Source organism: Eleutherodactylus coqui, chromosome 5 (genome assembly GCF_035609145.1).
Source record: "Eleutherodactylus coqui strain aEleCoq1 chromosome 5, aEleCoq1.hap1, whole genome shotgun sequence".
Taxonomy (NCBI): domain Eukaryota; kingdom Metazoa; phylum Chordata; class Amphibia; order Anura; family Eleutherodactylidae; genus Eleutherodactylus; species Eleutherodactylus coqui.
Genome location: NC_089841.1, coordinates 40,583,716 through 40,606,048, shown reverse-complemented (window position 1 = coordinate 40,606,048; position 22,333 = coordinate 40,583,716). Strand labels below are relative to the sequence as shown.

Sequence of the window (22,333 nt, the reverse complement as noted above, 5' to 3'; positions counted from 1 at the left end):
AGAAATGCGATGACGAATTAATATATGGTCCAGCTCCTTTTTTGCACGTCCATCGTTGGATATCCAGGTAAACCTATGAATGCTACGTCTCGGGAACCAGGACCCCACCACTGCGAGGCCCACTGAGGCACAGAATAACAGCATCCAGAGTGACTTGTCATTGGTTGGGCCTTCGCCAAAGAGTCCAACACCGTCTTTGCAGCCAGGAGTCCGGGGACCTGGGTTTGCATTCAGGTCGCCGAACACTATGAGTACATCGTGTGGAGGGATGGACTGACTCTATGGTGGCGTGAGCTGGTCATGAAAGGCATCTTTGTCTGCAGCTATGTGTTCTTCAGTTGGTGCAAATGCCACAATGATGGACATGTGACCGTGACGATGAACAAGCCTGGCATACAGCAAACTCGGAGAGATCAGATGCCACATGACCATGGACCGATTCATGGGAGGGTGAAGGATCAGTGCCGCTCCCTGGGTGTGGTCCGAGCCACCGGAGTGTAATATGGTGGCGCCATTAACCTCTCGCTGGTCATTATGCAGTAGACGAGCTTCAGTGATGCTGGCTACAGTGATGTTATATCTAGCCAGTTCATTGATTAGGGCCACCTGGAAGCCAGTCCCGTTCAGAGTAAGGACATTCCATGTGGCAAAGCGGGTGACCAAAAACAAGTCAGTTTTTGGGACCCGGTGATCAACCTTCATCCTGAAAGGGCCGTTCCGAATTGGGCTTTTGGCTATTTCCTTCATGCGTGCACTGTGAGGTGCTGGTTGGCAACAGGAACTCAGGGTTGTCAGGGGCTCTAGCCCTGGTCCTTGAAGTTCTAGCCATTGTTTTTTGATCCGGAGTCCCTGGATACTTTGTCACCTTGGGACAGGGGGTGATGGGAAGCGCAGTAATAAGGGAAGTGTATTGGTACTAGGCCCTTCATTGTTGCATGCTGTTGCCGTTTGCCTCGACTAGGAGGTGTATCCACCTTCAGCAAGGAAGGAACCACTGCTGCCCAGCCTTCACCGAAGCCTCGTTAGCCAGCTGTACTCAAGATTCCTGACAGGTCTTCACAGCTATCGTAGCGGCCACCATACTTCGCCCCATACTTCGCCCTGTCAGGCAGTCCCCTACTTGACTGTTGCCCGTCTCCCACCACGAAGACGTGAGGTTGGATTTTTGGGAGACATGTAGCAGAGCGGTGTATATAATGTGTACGGTGTAGTAAAGCTGTGTATATAATGTGTACGGTGTAGTAGAGCTGTGTATATAATGTGTACGGTGTAGCAGAGCGGTGTATATAATGTGTATGGTGTAGTAGAGCTGTGTATATAATGTGTACGGTGTAGCAGAGTGGTGTATATAATGTGTATGGTGTAGTAGACCTGTGTATATAATGTGTACGGTGTAGCAGAGCTGTGTATATAATGTGTACGGTGTAGTAGAGCTGTGTATATAATGTGTACGGTGTAGTAGAGCTGTGTATATAATGTGTACGGTGTAGTAGAGCTGTGTATATAATGTGTACGGTGTAGCGGAGCTGTGTATATAATGTGTACGGTGTAGCAGAGCTGTGTATATAATGTGTACGGTGTAGTAGAGCTGTGTATATAATGTGTACAGTGTGGTAGAGCTGTGTATATAATGTGTACGGTGTAGTAGAGCTCTGTATATAATGTGTACGGTGTAGCAGAGCTGTGTATATAATGTGTACGGTGTAGTAGAGCTGTGTATATAATGTGTACGGTGTGGTAGAGCTGTGTATATAATGTGTACGGTGTGGTAGAGCTCTGTATATAATGTGTACGGTGTAGCAGAGCTGTGTATATAATGTGTACGGTGTAGTAGAGCTGTGTATATAATGTGTACGGTGTAGTAGAGCTGTGTATATAATGTGTACGGTGTAGTAGAGCTGTGTATATAATGTGTACGGTGTAGTAGAGCTGTGTATATAATGTGTACGGTGTAGCAGAGCTGTGTATATAATGTGTACGGTGTAGCAGAGCTCTGTATATAATGTGTACGGTGTAGTAGAGCTGTGTATATAATGTGTACGATGTAGTAGAGCTATGTATATAATGTGTACGGTGTAGCAGAGCTGTGTATATAATGTGTACGGTGTAGCAGAGCTGTGTATATGTGTACGGTGTAGCAGAGCTATGTATATGTGTACGGTGTAGCAGAGCTGTGTATATAATGTGTACGGTGTAGCAGAGCTGTGTATATAATGTGTACGGTGTAGCAGAGCTGTGTATATAATGTGTACGGTGTAGTAGAGCTGTGTATATAATGTGTACGTTGTAGCAGAGCTGTGTATATAATGTGTACGGTGTAGTAGAGCTGTGTATGTAATGTGTACGGTGTAGTAGAGCTGTGTATATAATGTGTACGGTGTAGTAGTGCTGTGTATATAATGTGTACGGTGTAGTAGAGCTGTGTATATAATGTGTACGTTGTAGCAGAGCTGTGTATATAACGTGTATGCCGTAGCAGTGCTGTGTATATAATGTGTACGTTGTAGCAGAGCTGTGTTTGTAATGTGCAGTCTGGTAAGTTATTTACAGCACGAAGTAGAGACTGTTTTCCTCTCATAAAGGGTCACATCTCTATTAGCGGCTCATGAGGAAATCAGCAGAGTCCTGTGTACACTGATCACCTCCTGGTCATGTGATCCCTGACTCCTCCCACACATGTGACTGATCACATGACAGTGACATCATCACAGGTCCTGGAAGCTGCTGTGCGCTCTGCAGGTGGAGGTTTGTGTGTCTCTCATGGCAGGTTATTATTAACCCTTCACTCCCTGTGTGAGAATAGACTTCCCGGCTGTGAGGTGACTGATAGCAGCAGGTTTCCTCCTCTTTCGTCCTAGTTCAGTAGCTGCGCTGCGTTCCTCAGTAGACAGGCGCCATCTAGTGGAGGACAGCGCACATTACAGATATGTAGAACCTCCTATACAACTAGGCACTTTGGAGTGTAAGCTCTTGTGGTCAGCCATTGTATAGAATTATCTTCAGGCCTCCTTCACACACTATTTTTGGCGTGTATTTTTCATGGCATTTTCTGTTTTGTTTTCAGTATATATGAACTTGCACTTGAGGATGGAGACCTCCGTAAAGCGCTGCACTATCCGTGTGTTCTGTTGATACTATAATAAAATAACCTTGATTATACACAGCTCAACCAGGCCTGCTGTTACCGGAGAACACTTCCCACTGGTTGGCGCTCCAGAATTACTGGGAGGTTCTGACGATTCCGAGTAAGTACTTACAGTTTTTCTAAGTAAATTTGAGGTCTTGATGTCTGAACACTCGGAGCGCTGGATTTTATTTTGCTTTCTGAACTCTTTGTATACAAAAGCAGCGCTGACCCCAGTCTGGAGTCCATGTGACCTTGCGGAGGCAGGGGTTGTTTGGAGGACTCTGCGAGGCTCACACAGAAATAGCACATGCCACGATTTGTTTCCCACGCAAGTTTTCACATGGTCAACTCACGGCTGTCTGCATAGGATTGCATTATCTAATGCAATCTTTTGGCAGTGGGCACGGGAGGAAATTCCGCCCGTGTGCTTTTGGCCTATATGAAGTGTTGAATATTGTAATTTGTATGTTTTCTTTTGCAACACTTTAAAAAATGCTGTTTTTTTTCCTGGCATTTCTTAAGGGAAGCCTTTGGCAGGAATACCAGCCTTACATACTGCGCTGATCATAAGGCTGCCCGCAGCTCACCAGTCTGATATTATCCGTCTGCATTTATGCTGAGTTTGCTCCATGTCACTTCCTCCTACGTGCTGTGGTCCACTGTGGTAGTGCAATAGTTAATTCTTCCTGGTCTTTGGTCTCTGTTACTACAGTGGTTACTAATTAAAGGGGTATCATGGGATTTTTTTAACTATTGATCTATCCTCTGGATAGGTTATAAGTAGAGATGAGCGAGTATACTCGCTAAAGGCAATTGCTTGAGCGAGCATTGCCTTTAGCGAGTATCTCCCCCGATCGAGACTGCAGGTTCAGGTGCCAGCTTGCTCTTAGTTGTCTCCCTGTGAACTGCCAAATCAGGTCAACCTTGAGATATCCAGTCTTATTAAGCTCTGCTACATTGGCAATAGCCGGCTCTACTGTGCCATCACCAAGCCTTGTCAGCTCTTCTTGGCTTAGATTGATCGTGACTTTAAAGATCCACTAAACAGCACCTCCAGTATGATTGAAGTATACTCAGGCCACAGTTCCAGACGTTGCAGCGCAGGTGACTCCACGGAGTATTATTGTATCTTGACGCCACCAGGAAGTCCTGGTGGAGACAAGTGACTGCCTGGTGACGCCCCTGTACCTCATTGGCTGGAAAAGATGGGTTGTCTGCAGTTCCTGGCAGGCCAGTATAGCTGTGGTGTCCTGGCTCCCAGGCCATTAACTGTGCTCCCCGGCCGCCTGCTCGCAGCTGGTGTACTTTCATTTCCGGCGCTATTGTCCCCGCTACTGCTATCGCGTCCCGGGCCCTCTGCTCCCATCTCTTGTCCTTTCGTGTCCAGCGCTGTGCTCTCCGCTTCTGGTGTAGACTCCCAGTCCTGTGCTCCCAGGTGCAGTTGGTAACTTGGTGGCGCTGTGCTCCCCGCTCCTGCTCTATTGTTCCCAGGTCACTGCTCCCAGCTCCTGCACTTTACTGATGTGACGTTCGGCACTGCTGCTCCTTATCTTCGCTGCCAGGCAGCATGTAAAGTGCCGTCCCGGCTCCTCGCCCCAATTCACGCTGCTGCAGGGTGTTCGGGGGCCCTTGCCACTGCTGAATCTCATCCCTGCTGACATGGTCCCCTCTGTTGTGGCCGGTGGCGGCTGCAGATCCAGATGTATTGCTGCTTAGTCTGTATTGACAGTTGCCTGCCGTTGATGCTTAGGGATATTTGACCTGTTAGCCTTACATGCAAGCATTTAGAACTAATAATGCCAGGCTGACAGGTCAACCATCCCTAACCCTAACTGTCCACATCAGCCAACAATGTATACACAGCGTGCTACTACGGTAGGACCTTTGACAAGTCACCCAATCAGGAGCTAGGGGTGTGACTGGCGTTTCTCTTATCAAACACCTAGCTTCCTCGTGGCGTCAAGGTACAATAATACCACTCCATGGTTCTTAAATATCCCAGGTCTCATTAATACGGTATGGTCTTGCAATGTCAGTAAAAGTTTTTCCAGTCTCTACGGCAAGTCTATTCTCATATGGATGCACTTCAAGATTCACCTGCGCCATCTGCTGCCTCGGATTCCAGCTTCAACCAGCCTTTCCTTCTGCTCATCCATACGATGGTAGCGCTAAGACCTATCAGGAATTTCTGAGTCAGCTCTGCATTCACTTTGAATGCTTTGCTCCTCTATTTCCCTCACTGTGTGAATATTTCCTATATGATTTCACTGCTCAAGGCTGACGTTCTGACCTGGTCATCACCTCCTCGGAAGATGGACATCCATGGGTTTCTTCATTAAAGAATTTTCTTGCCATAATCCAGAAGCCTTTTAATGTACCAGGTCATATCACTTCCACTGTTCACCCTATTGCACCTGAGACAAGGAGTGTCCACTGTTGCACAATATACTATTAAATTCTGTACATTAACAGACATCATGGAACAATGAAGGCTTGTAAGTGAGGTTCTGGCATCTCATATTAGAGAAGAACTGGTGGGGGAAGATATTACTTCTCTGGATGACTTCATTTCTCTTGCTAACCAAGTGGATCTGTTTCAGAGAGAGAGAGCTAGGGAAAAGGAGAGTGCTTCATGCTTATCCTATCTGGCGCAGGTTCTTGACAATGCAAAACTGTCTTTTGCATACAGTGAGCATTATTCATCTGAAGAGCCTATGGAACTTGGTCATATTACCTCATCCTCTGCAGAAAGATGCAGGAGATTGTCCAATGGCTTATGCTTTTTCAGATTCTTCACTTAAAAAAGCTATTCCAGCAAAAACACATTTCTCCATGCCTGTCCTCCTCGACTAATTGCTTGTCACACTCTGGAGGTCTCATCTGTTAATTGAACGCATTAGCTTGTGAGATTTTATACTTTCAGTTTCACATCTATCCCATGATGCATTAGCACAGCGTTAGCTAGAGGCTATACCTTTTCTGCCTGCTGAGGGAACAGTTTAATTATGACTGCATTCTATAGCCACCTAAAGAAGCTGCAGACCAAAAGTATATAGTCAGTAGGATGAGCTGTGATCTCCTCTATTATTCCTGTGTGACAGGAGCTGTGTGATCATCATCAGTAATTATGACAGAAGTGTCTGTGTCCTCTTCTATGCAGGTCGTGTGGTAGATCCATGTAACAGCATCACACAGACTGAAAAGCTGATTTAGGGTATAGTCACACATAGCAGAGATGCTGTGGATTTTCCGAAGCAAAATCTGCAGCATTTCTACATCAAAAACTCCTCAAGACATTGCTTTTGACTCAAAATTACATGCATATGCATAGCTGACTTCAGCTTGTGTCGCGCTCCTCTCAGCTGTCAATAGTGTGCGCTGCTGTACCCATAGCACAGTGCACACTGGCAAATACTACTAAGTGCCACTGCCGGTGTTCAAGTGCTGCCACTTTCACTGTGGGTACAGCATTGCGCATTATTGTCAGCTGAAATTGGCTGCGTATCTATTCAGGATTTTGACTGGGTTTTTGATGTGGAAATGCAGTGGATTTTGCCATGGAATTTTTTGCGGCATTTCAGCTATGTGTGAACATACCCTTAAATGGAACCTGTCAACAGCTATAAGCACCATAATCTAAGTTTCGGTTCTCACAGGGCAGGCTCCTAGGAACCTGTCTTGTGAGCATCATAACTTTGTTTATGGTGCTCATAGCTGGGACAGGTTCTCTTTTAATTTGAAGCACATAAACCTAGGGAAATTAGAGCTGGTCCCAATTGAAATCACATCGCCATCTGAAAAAAAAACTGTCCTGTTTATCCCTCAAGACTGGGAGAACATTCTAGAGGAAGCAAGACAGGAGGGGTTCCTACAGGCCTGACTTCTCTTATTTCCATTGTCATTGAACTGTCATCACATTTCTGAACCTAGGGACAGATTTATGAGGCTTCTTTTGACATAAGAATGCCCAGCTTGTACAAAAATTTTCAGATTTTGTGACCAATATGCCACTTATCCCAAAAAAGGCTTGACAGAAGGGAGTGTGGCCACCCTGCACTGACACATTTCTATATAATTTACACCAGCTGGCGTAGATTTCTGTGTAGATGCATGGTGCAATTGAGATGTGCCTTAATATATGAAGAAGGGCTCCTGTTCGTAGACACTATGATGACAAAGTACTAGGACACACATAGAATATAATTAAAATTCGATTTTAATTAAATTCTTTGTCATTTTTGTTTAACAGAAACATTTGCTGTTCGGTATCAGTGGAGTGGCACACATGTCTAGACAATTAACACTATGAAATTCGAACTTGGGTCATGACATTCAAGTAAAATAAGCGGTATATCCATGAATCAACGTGAAAACACTATTTGTAGGCATGCCAGTGTTTTCTTCTTTATAGATATTATTTCAACAGTAATCTAAATCAGGAACCATGGGGGTTGGAGGGGATATGGGGTAGGGAAAAAGAGAATTGAGGTAAAGTGGGTAAGGGACCTCAAAAGGTTAGACGTGTATAGGGTCAGAGAAATATAGTACATAGACAAGATGACCAGCAGTTATATATGTGTATCAGGGTGGAGTCACACGAACGTATATCGTCTCGGTTTTCACGCCGAGCCAATATACGGTGTCCTCATCTGCGGGGGGGGGGGGGGGGGATGGAAGAGCCAGGAACAGGAACTGAGCTTCCGCCCCCTCTCTGCCTCCTCTCCGCCCCTCTGCACTATTTGTAATCGGGAGACTCGGGATGGGGGCGGGGCTAATTTGCGTCACTTAAATCGACCAACAGTCAAGCACAGATTTTTTATTTTTTTTTTTCTTTCCCCCATGATCCCATTCAGTTTCTGTTTAAGCTCATTGCGATCAGAAGGTTGGTTGCAGTGGTAATACCAGTGTGTATGTCATGTGACCTTTCTTGCATTGATGGTCTACAGGGTTGACATGTCATGTATATTGACATCACCATTGTGGCCACAGAAAGCCTGTAGACGTCATGTGAAGATCCAACATGCTCAAACCTGGAGGAACTGCCTTGACAAGATGTTCACCTTGTTTGTCACATCAATGGGGCCAAGAGCACAATGCCCAGCATGGACGCAGAGTAGCGTTCACACAAAACGCAAAAATTATACGCCAATAACGCAAGAGCACCACTCCAGGCACAATAAGATGGAAAAGACCTGTCCCTCACCTAACAAGGAAATGGGATGCCCCTGCCTAAAAGCAGAGTAATTATCCCGATAAGAACAGCCCCACTGTCTTCACCTGGGCCATGACTATCCCTATCAGGAACCCTTAGAGAGGTGCACTGAAACAGCAAAGAAAAACAATAAGGGCTCATGTCCACGGGCAAAATATGATTTAGGATCCGCAGCGGATCTCCCGCGTGCGGATCCGCATCCCATAGGGATGCATTGACCACCCGCGGGTAGATAAATACCCGCGGATCGTCAATAAAAGGGATTTTAAAAAAAATGGAGCATGGAAAAATCCGGACCATGCTCCATTTTCGTGCGGGTCTCCCACGGGGACGGCTCCCGCGGGCTTCTATTGAAGCCTATGGAAGCCGTCCGGATCCGCGGGAGACCTAAAATAGGAATTTAAAGTATTTACCATCCGGCGCGGGCGGGGAAGGTCAGCTGTTCCTCACGGCCGCATCTTCCTTGCTTCGGCTCGGCGGATGTGCCCGGCGCATGCGCGCGGCACGTCGGCGACGTGCCGGCGACGTGCCGCCGGCGTCAGGAATTCCTCCGCCGGCCGAAAATGAAGATCCGGCCGTGAGGAACAGCTGATCTTCTCCGCCCGCGCCGGATGGTAAATACTTTTAAATTCTTATTTTCGGCGCTCATGTCCGCGGGGCAGGAGGGACCCGCTGCAGATTCTACATGTAGAATCTGCAGCGGATCTGATTTTCCCCGTGGACATGAGGCCTAAAGGTTAATAAAAACAACAGAAATGATAACCAGTACTTAACTGAATAGGAAGCTTTTCACCCAGGCTAGAGGCTCCAACCTACACCAACCACCCCTCTATATACAGTTAGGGCCAGAAATATTTGGACAGTAACACAATTTTCGCGAGTTGGGCTCTGCATGCCACCGCATTGGATTTGAAATGAAACCTCTACAACAGAATTCAAGTGCAGATTGTAACGTTTAATTTAAAGGGTTGAGCAAAAATATTTGATAGAAAATGTAGGAATTGTACACATTTCTTTACAAACACTCCACATTTAAGGAGCTCAAAAGTAATTGGACAAATAAACATAACCCAAACAAAATATTTTTTGGTTCAATATTTTGTTGCGAATCCTTTGGAGGCAATCACTGCCTTAAGTCTGGAACCCATGGACATCACCAAACGCTGGGTTTCCTCCTTCTTAATGCTTTGCCAGGCCTTTACAGCCGCAGCCTTCAGGTCTTGCTTGTTTGTGGGTCTTTCCGTCTGAAGTCTGGATTTGAGCAAATGAAATGCATGCTCAATTGGGTTAAGATCTGGTGATTGACTTGGCCATTGCAGAATGTTTCACTTTTTTGCACTCATGAACTCCTGGGTAGCTTTGGCTGTATGCTTGGGGTCATTGTCCATCTGTACTGTGAAGCGCCGTCCGATCAACTTTGCAGCATTTGGCTGAATCTGGGCTGAAAGTATATCCCGGTACACTTCAGAATTCATCCGGCTACTCTTGTCTGCTGTTATGTCATCAATAAACACAAGTGACCCAGTGCCATTGAAAGCCATGCATGCCCATGCCATCACGTTGCCTCCACCATGTTTTACAGAGGATGTGGTGTGCCTTGGATCATGTGCCGTTCCCTTTCTTCTCCAAACTTTTTTCTTCCCATCATTCTGGTACAGGTTGATCTTTGTCTCATCTGTCCATAGAATACTTTTCCAGAACAGGGCTGGCTTCTTGAGGTGTTGTTCGGCAAATTTAACTCTGGCCTGTCTATTTTTGGAATTGATGAATGGTTTGCATCTAGATGTGAACCCTTTGTATTTACTTTCATGGAGTCTTCTCTTTACTGTTGACTTAGAGACAGATACACCTACTTCCCTGAGAGTGTTCTGGACTTCAGTTGATGTTGTAAACGGGTTCTTCTTCACCAAAGAAAGTATGAGGCGATCATCCACCACCGTTGTCTTCCGTGGACGCCCAGGCCTTTTTGAGTTCCCAAGCTCACCAGTGAATTCCTTTTTTCTCAGAATGTACCCGACTGTTGATTTTGCTACTCCAAGCATGTCTGCTATCTCTCTGATGGATTTTTTCTTTTTTTTTCAGCCTCAGGATGTTCTGCTTCACCTCAATTGAGAGTTCCTTTGACCACATGTTGTCTGGTCACAGCAACAGCTTCCAAATGCAAACCCACACACCTGGAATCAACCCCAGACCTTTTAACTACTTAATTGATTACAGGTTAACGAGGGAGACGCCTTCTGAGTTAATTGCAGCCCTTAGATTCCATTGTCCAATTACTTTTGGTCCCTTGAAAAAGAGGAGGCTATGCATTACAGAGGTATGATTCCTAAACCCTTTCTCCGATTTGGATGTGGAAACTCTCATATTGCAGCTGGGAGTGTGCACTCTCAGTCCATATTATATATAAAATTGTATTTCTGAACATGTTTTTGTAAACAGCTAAAATAACAAAACTTGTGTCACTGTCCAAATATTTCTGGCCCTAACTGTAACTGAAATAAACAGCAAGAGGAAAAGGGAGGGGTAGGAATATAAAGCCATCCACACCTGCTGATAGGTAGAGCAGCTAGGGAACCACACCCCAAACCCTCTGTCAAGGTATGACTCATAGGTAGCATACCAGTGTGCAGCATACTGAGAAATAACAGCCAACAACCTCTGGACAATGTGCATTAACCCAGTCTGTCAGGTCTGTCCCTGTATCGTGGCCACCATGCCACAACGCCATCATGATCGACAAGCCGCGATAATGTTCCAATCCATACAAAAAGAGAGAATAGAAAACTTTATTATCTCCTCAAATGTTTCTCCTCATTATCTCCTGTAATTGTATATTGTTATGTAGTATTTTTGTACTTTCAACATTGGTTCATCTTTCTATTCAGGTTCCTGCAATATTTGATCAAGGATGGAAAAGGACAAGAACAAAACGGGAAAGAGTGTATTAAAGAGTATACTAAATCTCACCCTAGAGATACTCTTCCAACTTACTCGAGAGGTGATAAATGCTGATGATGTCACATTACATCATTTTTATCTCTGATAATAAGAGATGATGTCATTGAAGAGGGGAGAGATTCTGATGATGTCACATTAAATCATTCTTATCTATGGTAATAGCAGATCATGTCACTGAAGGGGAGAGATTCTTATGTTGCCACTGGAGAGGGTAGAGATTCTGATTATGTCAAATTATATCATTCTTGTCTATAGTAATAATGGATATTATGATATGAGAGGTGATGGACTCTGGAAATGTCTGTAGTGATATTTATTAATGTCTCCCCATATACAGGATTACACAGTAGTGAAGAAGACCTCTAGTGATGGCTGTCGGGCCCCTGTGTGTGATGGATGGGGGAGCCCAATCATGGGGCCCCCACCTCACCCCCTGATACATGAGAATATCAATGTACAGAAGATTCTAGAATTCACCAACAAGATGATTGAGCTGCTGACTGGAGAGGTGCAGGGAATGCTGGGACATTATACAGTAACAGCACTGGAGGCTTCTGGGTAATGACTGTATATTGTGTTGTCAGGTTCCTATAAGGTGTCAGGATGTCGCTGTCTATTTCTCCATGGAGGAGTGGGAGTATTTAGAAGGACACAAAGAAATGTACAAGGAGGCCATGATGGAGACCTGCCAGCCGCTCCCATCACCAGGTAATAGACAGGACTAAATACACGGGGACTTTATTATCTGTATGTAAAGAATGACTTCAGTGTCTGTCTGTGTTTCCTTCAGTTCCATCCAGTAAGAGAAGCCCACCAGAGAGATGTCCCCGTCCTCTTCTTCCACAGGACCATCAGGTAGATGGAGATGTCCCTCTGATCTGTAGACGGCTGTGAAGCTCTTGTCTTCAGTCTTATTAGATGTCTTGTGTGATGAGGCCGGTGGAGATGGCAGGATTACCGCTGACCAGAGACATTACATGTTGTCTGGATCTTCTCCCAGTTTTCTGGCGGTGGAGACTGCTGATGGGAATAAGAAGCCAACAGGTTGGATTTATATCTATCTGCTCCTTTATGTCCCCCGAGACAAACCGCGGATGTGTCTGGTAGACGCTGATCTCCTCCACTGAGACAACGTGCAGCGTGTCTAGCCATGCCAGATATACATGTGTGTGAGGTTCCTGGGGGGGGGGGTAATTGAGCCACCATCTAATATATACTGTATATATGTCCAACTTCTAGATCTGCAGCTCTGTGGCTCAGATAACTACTCCTGTCAGGTCACTTTTGGTCAGTGTGTTGATTAATGATGATTTCTGGTCATGTAAAACCTTCCACACGACTTCTCCAACCGTCTGCTGATACAATATTTGTCTCACAGCTATTGTATCAAAATGAAGAACTGACCGATATTAATACTACAGATACAAATGTGAGGGGCGATCAGCAGTGTAAAGAGGAGATTCCTACAGGTAACCGCCCAGGTGAGTAGTAACCACTAAATACAGCAGAGAGGAGTCACAGATTCTCCTCAGTCAGCGGCTGCAGATATATTATTCTGTGGTCTGTGGGATTATTGGGGATGACAGATCCTGCAGTCCAGGCCCCATCCTCTCAGCTGGTTCATCCTGTAAGCCTGTTAGTGGAAGTAAATCTATGAGACTGCAGGCCCCCAGTCATCAGGGCACTATGATTATTGGTCTGTAGTAAAGCATAGTGTAAGTTTTGGGGGTATGTATTATTGTACTTGCTCTAATAAATTAATTATAGTCATTATCCCTATTTTAACCTGTCAGCAATAGAGATCTATTTGTATACAGCAACAGTAACTTTATTAAGGGCTGGAAGCTTGCCAAGAGTTAAATGACATTTCAGGTTAGCAAATTTTTTCAGGGACAGCTAATGAACCAAAGTTGGCCATACGCAGAAGGCAAGTCTAAATTTTACCATTTTGGCTGACCTTTGTATATAATTTTTAAATACATAGTAACATAGTATGTAAGGCCGAATGAAGACAATGTCCATCTAGTTCAGCCTGTTTAACCTACTTGTTGATCCAGAGAAAGGCAAAAAAAACAAGAGGCAGAAGCCAATTAGCCCTTTCGGGGGGAAAATTATTTCCTGACTCCCTAATAGCAGTCAGACTAATCCCTTGATCAACCTCTAATAGTTCCCACCTGTCTGTATACCCACTTCAACACTGGTCGCCTAATATTTATATCCTGTAATATCCTTCCGCTCTAGAAAGACATCAAGTTCCCTCTTAAACTCACCACATCCTCAGGCAGAGAGTTTCACAGTCTCACTGCTCTTACAGTAAAGAACCCTTTTCTGTGTTGGCGATGAAACCTGCTTTCTTCTAGACTTAGCAGATGCCCTCTTGTTCCCGTCACAGTCCTGGGTATAAACAGATCATGGGAGAGATCCTTGTATTGTCCCCTCATGTATTTATACACAGTTATTTGATCACCCCTTAAAGGGGTTGTCTCGCGAAAGCAAGTGGGGTTATACACTTCTGTATGGCCATATTAATGCATTTTGTAATATACATTGTGCATTAAATATGAGCCATACAGAAGTTATTCACTTACCTGCTCCGTTGCTGGCGTCCCCGTCTCCATGGCTCCGTCTAATTTCGCTGGCTTCTTGCTTTTTTAGACGCGCTTGCGCTGTGCGGTCTTCTGCCTGGTGAATGGGGCCGCTCGTGCCGGAGAGCTGCTCACCGCGTCGTCATCGTAGCTCCGCCCCGTCACGTGTGCCGATTCCAGCCAATCAGGAGGCTGGAATCGGCAATGGAACGCAAGGAAGGAGAAGAAAATCCACGGTGCACCATGGGAGAAGACCCGCGGTCCACCGTGGGAGAAGACCAGTGGCGCCATCTTTAAAAGAAGAATAGAAGAAGCTGCAGAACGCTGATGCAGGTAAGTGCAATGTGCTTTTTAAAAACTAACCTATGCTTTCTTTTTAACAGGGCAGAATGCGGGGGTAAGTGAAAAAAAATTTTTTCGCTTTCACCGCGAGACAACCCCTTTAACAGTCTTTTTTCAGGGGGAAATAATCCCAATTTGGATAGCCTCTCTGGGTATTCCAGTCCCTCATTCCATGTATTAGTTTAGTTGCCCTTCTTTGAACCCCCTCCAGCACTGTAACATCTTTCCTGAGCACCGGTGTCCAGAACTGTATGCAGTATTCCATGTGAGGCCTGACAAGTGCCTTATATAGTGGGAAAATAATGTTCTCGCCCCTCGCCCCTATACCTCTTTTAATGCACCCCAAGACTTTATTTGCTTTTGCAGCAGCTGACTGGCGTTGGTTATTCCAGTTTAATCTACAATCCACTAGTACCCCCAGGACTTTTTCCATATAACTTTTCCTTAGCAGTTTCCCATTTAGTGTATATTGGTGACATCCGTTTCTCCTGCCCATGTGCATAACCTTACATTTATCAACATTGAACTTCATTTGCCATTTTTCTGCCCAAGCCCCCAGCTTATCTAGGTCCGTTTGTAGCCGTACATTGTCCTCCGTTGCATTGATTATCTTGTATAATTTTGTGTCATCTGCAAATATTGATATTTTACTGTGCAGCCCCTCTATCAGGTCGTTTATAAATATATTGAACAGAATGGGGCCCAATACTGAACCCTGTGGCACCCGCTAGTGTCTGTGGCCCAATCAGAGCATGACCCATTTATTACCACCCTCTGCTTTCTATCTCTGAGCCAGTTCTTTACCCAGATACACATGTTTTCACCCAATCCGAGCTGTCTCATTTTATATATCAGCCTATTATGCGGCACAGTGTCAAATGCTTTAAAAAAAAGTCCAGATATACTAGATCAATAGATTCTCGCAGGTCCAGCCTAGCACTTACTTAATCGTAGAAGTTGATCAGATTGGTCTGACATGATCGACCCCTTATGAACCCATGCTGGTAAGGAGTTATTCCGTTGTTCTCCTTGAGGTATTCTGCGATGGCGTCTCTCAGAAATCCCGCAAATATTTTTCCAGTTACTGAAGTGAGACTTACCGGCCTGTAGTTAGCAGGCTCTCTTTTGTACATCTTTTTGTATATTGGAACTACATTGGCAATGCACCAATGCAATGGTACAACCCCTGTCTTGATAGAAGCCATGAAAATTAGAAATAGCGGTCAGTCACGATGGCTGATAGAAGAATGTGTGCCAACAATGTAATCTGTCAGGTTACATTTTTTCATCTCTTAACCAAAACTACTTGTGTGTGGCATAATCGAGCACATACAGCTTATTTGTCATTTTGCTCAACCCCTCCCCCTGATCTACCAGTTTAATCTGACACGTTCTTAGTTAGTTAATAACTGAATTGTGCTACGTGACTTATAATTTATACAGAATATTTTATAAATATTGATATTTTGTAACATTTCAATATAAGATACAGTATATAAGTTATCTGTTTTATTCTTGGCAGATGATGGCATTGAGAGCTCAGAGGGACGTTTGGTATTTGCAGATGGTAAAGCAGATAATTGTGGTATCACACAAGATACATATGAAGAACCTGCCATTAGCCCACATATCCCTTCAGCCATTTACAGCAAAGGTCCATCATATGATCCTCTTATACAGGACCCAACTTCGGATTCATCACAGACTGATAAGCAGAATAAAAGTTACAAAAGGGAAGAACATCAAAGAGGTTTCACAAGAAGGAAACCATACCTTTGTCCAGAATGTGGGAAATATTTTACTTGGAAATCACATCTTGTTATACATCAGAGATTCCACACAGGGGAGAAGCCGTATTCATGTTCAAAATGTGTCAAATGTTTTACTCTGAAATCGGGTCTTGTTAGACATCAGAGAAGTCACACAGGGGAAAAGCCATTCTCTTGTACAGAATGTGGGAAATGTTTCACCCACAAATCAGATCTTTGTAATCATCAGAGAACTCACACAGGAATTAAACCATTTCCATGTTTAGAATGTGGGAAATGTTTTTCTAGAAAAATAGGTCTTGTAAGGCATCAAAGAATTCACACAGGCGAAAAGCCTTTTGCATGTTCAGAATGTGGTAAATGTTTGTCTTCTAAATCATATCTTGCTCAGCATCAGAGAATGCACACAGGGGAGAAGCTGCATTCATTTTTCTGTCCAGAATGTGGGAAATGTTTCACCCACAAATCAAATCTTCTTAAACATCAAAGAGCTCACACAGGACTGAAACAATTTGCATGTTCAGAATGTGGAAAGTGTTTTCTTTGTAAATCAGATCTTGCAAGACATCAGAGAAGTCACACGGGGGAGAAACCATTTTTATGCCCACAGTGTGGGAAATGTTTTAGCCAGAAATACGCTTTTGTTACACATCAGAGAACTCACACAGGGGAGAAGCCATTTTCTTGTTCAGAATGTGGGAAATGCTTTGCCCTGAAATCGTATCTTTTTAATCATCAAAAAACACACAGGAAAAAAATGAAATTGAATATTATGCTAGAATAAAGAAAAGATATAGAACCCAGGAGAGGGATATGTCATAGTTTTTGTGCCATGAAAATTTACAGTTTGTCATTATGAATAAAGAATTGAGAATTTTTTTTATCATCTCTACAATGCTTTCTAGTTTCCTAAAATTGTGTGAATAGTTTACTGTAAGTTACTCAAAAATTGACATACGTTACAGCATAAATCTTTACCATCAGGCATAAATTTGTGTTTTCTCAAATATCGACTGCTAAAAGATGCACCTAGGGCCAGCTGCACACAACTGGGTTGGATTCTGGGTGCGGGACCAAACACTATATTCCGAGTTTGTGCCGAGCCGGTGCCCCTCGTAACTGTAGTTTTATTCATTTTTCTGTACTGCGGAAGGTCCAGCTGGCGAGCCACTAGACATGCGCAGTACAGATTTTACTGCACTGTCGCTATACAATGTTTATTGCCAAAGGGCCCCGGGTTCAATGGAAACCATCCGTGTGTAGCCTGCACAAACATAGAACATGCTGCGATTTTTCCCTCTGCGAGTGGAAAATCGCACTTGATTTTTGCTTGTGGGCAGTAAAAAATTATTTTTTTTAAATTGCTTTTCCATAGCATGCTATGGAAGGTATTGCTGCGGAACCCTGAGGCCAGCTATTGCTCTATGCTGCTCGTACAGTCGGGCCAACATGTGCAGCATAGAATTCCAGCGTGTGGGCATGTCGCACAGCAGTCGGTGCTATGGCAGCTGAAACCAACATTGCAGGGTCCTCAGGGTGGCAGCGGAAATGTGCGCAGATGCGGCGCACCTTGCCGAGCAGGTCAGACAAGTGGGGGTAGTTTTTCAGATAGTGCTGAACCACCAGATTGAAGAAGTGGGCCAGGCATGGCACGTGTGAGGCTGCTGGGCTGCAGAGCCGCCACCAGGTTACGGCCATTGTCACACACGACCATGCCCGGTTGGAGGCTCAGCAGCGAAAGCCAGACGCTGCAACAGCTTGGGGGTCATGTGCCTCTTGTCACCTAAGCTGATTAGATTGAGCACGGCGTGCTGACGCTAGCCCACCGCCCTGCTGCCATGCCGTACGCTACCGACTGCTGGCGACGTGCTCACACTTTTTACTTGAGAGGTGGAGGAGGAGGGGGGGGGGGGTTTGGAGAAGGTGGCATAAAACACTGCAGATACCAGCACCGAGGTAGGACCCACTATTCTGGGTGCGGGTAGGACGTGAACTCTAACTCGGTCCCAGCCTCCACCAAGTTCACCCAATGTGCTGTCAGGGAAATATAGTGGCCCTGCCCGCCAGTACTTGTCCACGTGTCTGAGGTTAAGTGGACCTTCCCAGTAACCGCGTTGGTGAGGGCACAGTTTATGTTGCTGGAAACGTGCTGGTGTAGGGCGGAGACGGCACACCGGGAAAAATAGTAGCGACTGGGGACCGAGTAGCGTGGGACCGCCGCCACCATCATGTTTTTGAAAGACTCCGTTTCGGCAACTGGCAGGTCCCATACAAAAATGCTCGAGTCTCCCATTGAAGTCAATGGGGTTTGTTACTCGAATAGAGCTCTCGAATTTTATGAAAAGCTTGACTCAAATAACGAGGACCTGAGCATTTTGGTGCTCGCTCATCTCTATACGTAGCTTTTTATGTGTTACTACTTTTGCACAATAAAAACACTTTAAAAACTTGAATTTTATTTCCATCACAGCATTCAAAGACCAATAGTATTTTTTTTTCACCAACAGAGCTTTGTGAGGAGTTGTTTCTTTGTAGGACTAGTTGTTGTTTCCATTGGTACCATTTTGGAGTGCATGTAACTTTTTCTTCACTTTATATTGGGAAGAAGATAAATGAAAAAAAGCAGTTCTGCATTTACCGTGTGGTATAAATAACGTTTTAACTGTATCCTTTGGGTCGTTAAAATTACAGCAGCACTAAATTAATTTAGCTTTATTTTTAATCACGTTTGCACAATAAAACACTTTATAAAAAGATTGTATTGTATTGTTCTGCAACCTATAATATTTCCGTTTTTTTGCCAACTGTGAGAAGTTGTAGTTTCTACCGGTATCCTTTTTGAAGAACATGCAGTTTTTTAATGCTTTATATTGTGTTTTTGGAAGGTGTACAAATAAAAAAACAAACAGCAATTCTGACTTTTTTAAATTGACATTCACCATGTGGGATAAATGAATACTATATTTTTACAGTTCATGTATTTAAAAACATGGTGATGCCTATTAGGTATTTTTTTTGGTTAATCGTTTTCATGAAAAAATGTTTTGGGGGGGAATTTTCTTTTTACACTCTGGATTTTCTTTTAATTAATCTTTATTTAACTTTCTTTTTTTGTCCTTCAAGGGGACTTCATCCGTTTTTGTCCAATCATACATCTTTCTACAGCAGAAACATAAGGGTACTTGGTTTAGGCCATAGTAGAAACATGTCGACATAGCCTAAAAGTTACATGCCAAGAATAGCTGGGGCTCAGCTAGGCCAGCTGGGCTCCTGCTTTAATGGTGAGGATCAGAGAAACTTCCAATCCCAGTCTTCGTATTGCTATTGACCACGACATGTATGGTGCTTCCCATTAGCCACCAGCACACTGCAATGTGATCCTGGCATGCCGATGGGTTGCCATGCATGCCAGCTTATTAGGGCCTGTCTCTCGCAGAGTCTGATTGGAAAGCTATCAAGCATACTACACTCTACTACATAAGTAGTTCAGCGCAATTTAGCAATGATCATATTTTTAACCCCTTAAGAACAAAGCTAGTTTCGGTCTTGTAGATGGAGCACAATTTTTCAATGCTTTTTTCTTATCCAAGTGATTCTACTATTGTTTTTGCATGACAAGCTATTATTTGGTAACTTCTGGTCGATATATCCTGTGTTTTATTTGTGAGAAGGACTATTTATGAAAAATTTTTTAAAAATTACTTTAGAAAAGTAATTGTTACAATATATGATTGTTCCCAGCAAGAAAAAACCACGTAATCTTGTAGATATGATACCTTTTAATAGCTAGCAAAAATACATGATGTAATAGCCAACTTGCGAACCTCTCAGGTTCTTCGTCAGGCTGAAAATGGAATAGATCCGAAGAGGCATGCATATATATACACACTTATGATACGCATACTTATGACAAGGCACAGACATGGATGTGATTGGTTTGCACTGTGACTGGTCATAAGTATGTATGTTATAAGTGTGTATAAATATGCATGTCTCTTCGGATCTATTCCATTTTAGCCTCACAAAGAACCCACCCGCGAGGTTCACAAGCTCGCTATTCCATCATGTATTTTTGTTAGCCATTAAAAGGTATCATATTTACAAGATTACTTGGTTTCTCTTGTTGGGAGCAATCACATTTTGCTCTGCTGGCTAACAGGTACCAAACCTTTGTTTTCGTTACAATTAGAGATGAGCGAGCACCCAAATGCTCGGGGTCTGTCTCTCTCTCACGATTTGATGCTCGTTCAAGTAACGAGCACCATCGAGTACGCTAATACTCGAACGAGCATCAAGCTTGACAGAGTACGTTCACTCAACTCTAGCTACAATATATTCACTGTTCTAATCTGCCATAGGCTCCCATGCTGCTGATCACACACTGTGCATAAAATGCTGTGCAATAAGGTTAGTGCATGGTGATTGCCGGACCTCAGCAAGTACGTAATGTCATGCGGGTGGCGCGCAGTAAATTATGCTTTTGTGCAGCCGGCTTAAGGCAGATCTACCACGCAAAATAGTAAGTAACATTTAGCAGCTGTCTTTTTTATGTTGGCATAATTTAGGTAAATCTTTAAAATTGTGTTTTTATTATGCAAAAAGAGTACAAACATGAAAAAAAACTAAATTAAGCTTGGTATTTCAGTAGTCTCCTTGGGGCCTAATATTCAAGCTCCTAACTCTTTTTCAACTTCGCTCCTGATATTCTGGCTATAAAATTTCTTCCACACCAATCTTGATGAACAGCGTATGTAGCTCAAAACTTTACTCCCCTAGAGTCAGTCGCTTTTATGACTTTGGCACTTATTAGAAGATGATAAGATTTTGGGACCATCTCTACCCCTTAGGCTTCCAATTGCATATACAAATACCCTCAATGTAGGTCTAAAGAAATGGAAAAATACCTACAGTAGCTTGTAGTGTCAGAGACTTTTTTCTCTGAATGGAAGGCACATTTCAGGTTTTATGTAATCGAGTATGCGGATTTCAAAAATCAAGACAAAAAAATTCTCCGAAAACCGAAACACCTCCCTAAATGACCGGAAAAAACAAAAAAATTTACTGCCATGTTTCAATACAAAAAAGACTTTAACTATACTAATAGTATATGAGTAACTTGAGTAGGCTAAGGAGTACCATATATACTCGAGTATAAGCCTAGTTTTTCAGCACATTTTTTAATGCTGAAAAAGTTCCCCTCCGCTTATACTCGAGTGAGGTAAAAAAAACAACAACAACCACAAAAACCCTGCAATACTCACCTCCCAGCCTGTGTCTGTGTCCCCAGCGTGATGGTCTCCCCGGCGGTGCGGCAAACTACTTGAGAATTCTCCCTGCTGTCATCTCTATGCTCAGCTTTGAATTCCCCCGCCGTTAGCGCTGTGTAGGTAAGCGCTGTGATTGGATTGACAACTGGCATTTGATCATTTACAGCCATTCAGTGGATGGCATCACTGAATGGCTGTAATTGGTTTATTGAGCACCGGCTGTGATTGGCTGGCGCTCGATCCAATCACAGTGCTTATTAACACAGCGCTGACGGCGGTGGAATTCAAAGCCGATCAGGGAGATGACAGCGGGGAGAATTCTCAAGCAGCTTGACACACCACCAGGGAGACCATCACGCTGGGGACACAGATGCCATCTGGGAGGTGAGTATTGCATTTTTTCTTTACCCAGTATGTACTCAAGTATAGCTAGGCTTATACTCGAGTCAATAAATTTTGCCAGTTTTTTGTGGTAAAACTTATTGACTCGGCTTATACTCGGGTGGGCTAATACTCGAGTATATACGGTATAAGACTGTTGTAAAGATTGTAATTTTTTTTTGTACTGTACGTATATAAATATAAATAACAAATAATATGGTTATGAATATGATGTGTCATGTATTTTGGTTTTAATTAATAATAAATAACAAATGAATGTGTTGTCTTTTGGGCATAAAATAAATAATAAACAACATAAATATATAAAATATGAAAATTATTGATACAAATATGATTTTTCGGTTTTCGGGAGGTGTTCCAGTTTTCGGAGAATTTTTTTTGTCTTGATTTTTTAAATCGGCATACTCGATTACATAAAACCTAAAATGTGCCTTCCATTCAGACAAAAAAGGTCTCCGACACTACAGGCTAACCAGCAGGCCAATACCTCGTTCATGGCTTTCAATACAAGGTCTTTTAAATGTGGGAGCTGTAGCAATTGTAGAATTACTAGAGATGAGCGAACGCGTTCGTCCGAGCTTGATATTCGTGCGAATATTAGGGTGTTCGGGATGTTCGTTATTCGTAACGAACACCATGCGGTGTTCTGGTTACTTTCACTTCCTTCCCTG

The 22,333-nt window shown here is 43.7% G+C and overlaps 1 protein-coding gene across 1 annotated transcript in view; it reads left to right on the top strand.

Annotated features, from left to right (window-relative positions):
• Nucleotides 1–10,773: 10,773 nt before the first annotated feature.
• The window catches only part of LOC136629223 (zinc finger protein 665-like), a 41,767-nt gene continuing 30,207 nt past the window's right edge, over nt 10,774–22,333 (top strand). Inside the window, exons 1-6 of the mRNA XM_066605400.1 lie at nt 10,774–11,337; nt 11,635–11,805; nt 11,882–12,005; nt 12,088–12,152; nt 12,676–12,778; nt 15,747–16,713. Of these exons, the coding sequence (XP_066461497.1) occupies nt 11,248–11,337; nt 11,635–11,805; nt 11,882–12,005; nt 12,088–12,152; nt 12,676–12,778; nt 15,747–16,713 (1,520 nt within the window). The 5' untranslated portion in view covers nt 10,774–11,247. The remainder of the gene's footprint in view (nt 11,338–11,634; nt 11,806–11,881; nt 12,006–12,087; nt 12,153–12,675; nt 12,779–15,746; nt 16,714–22,333) is intronic.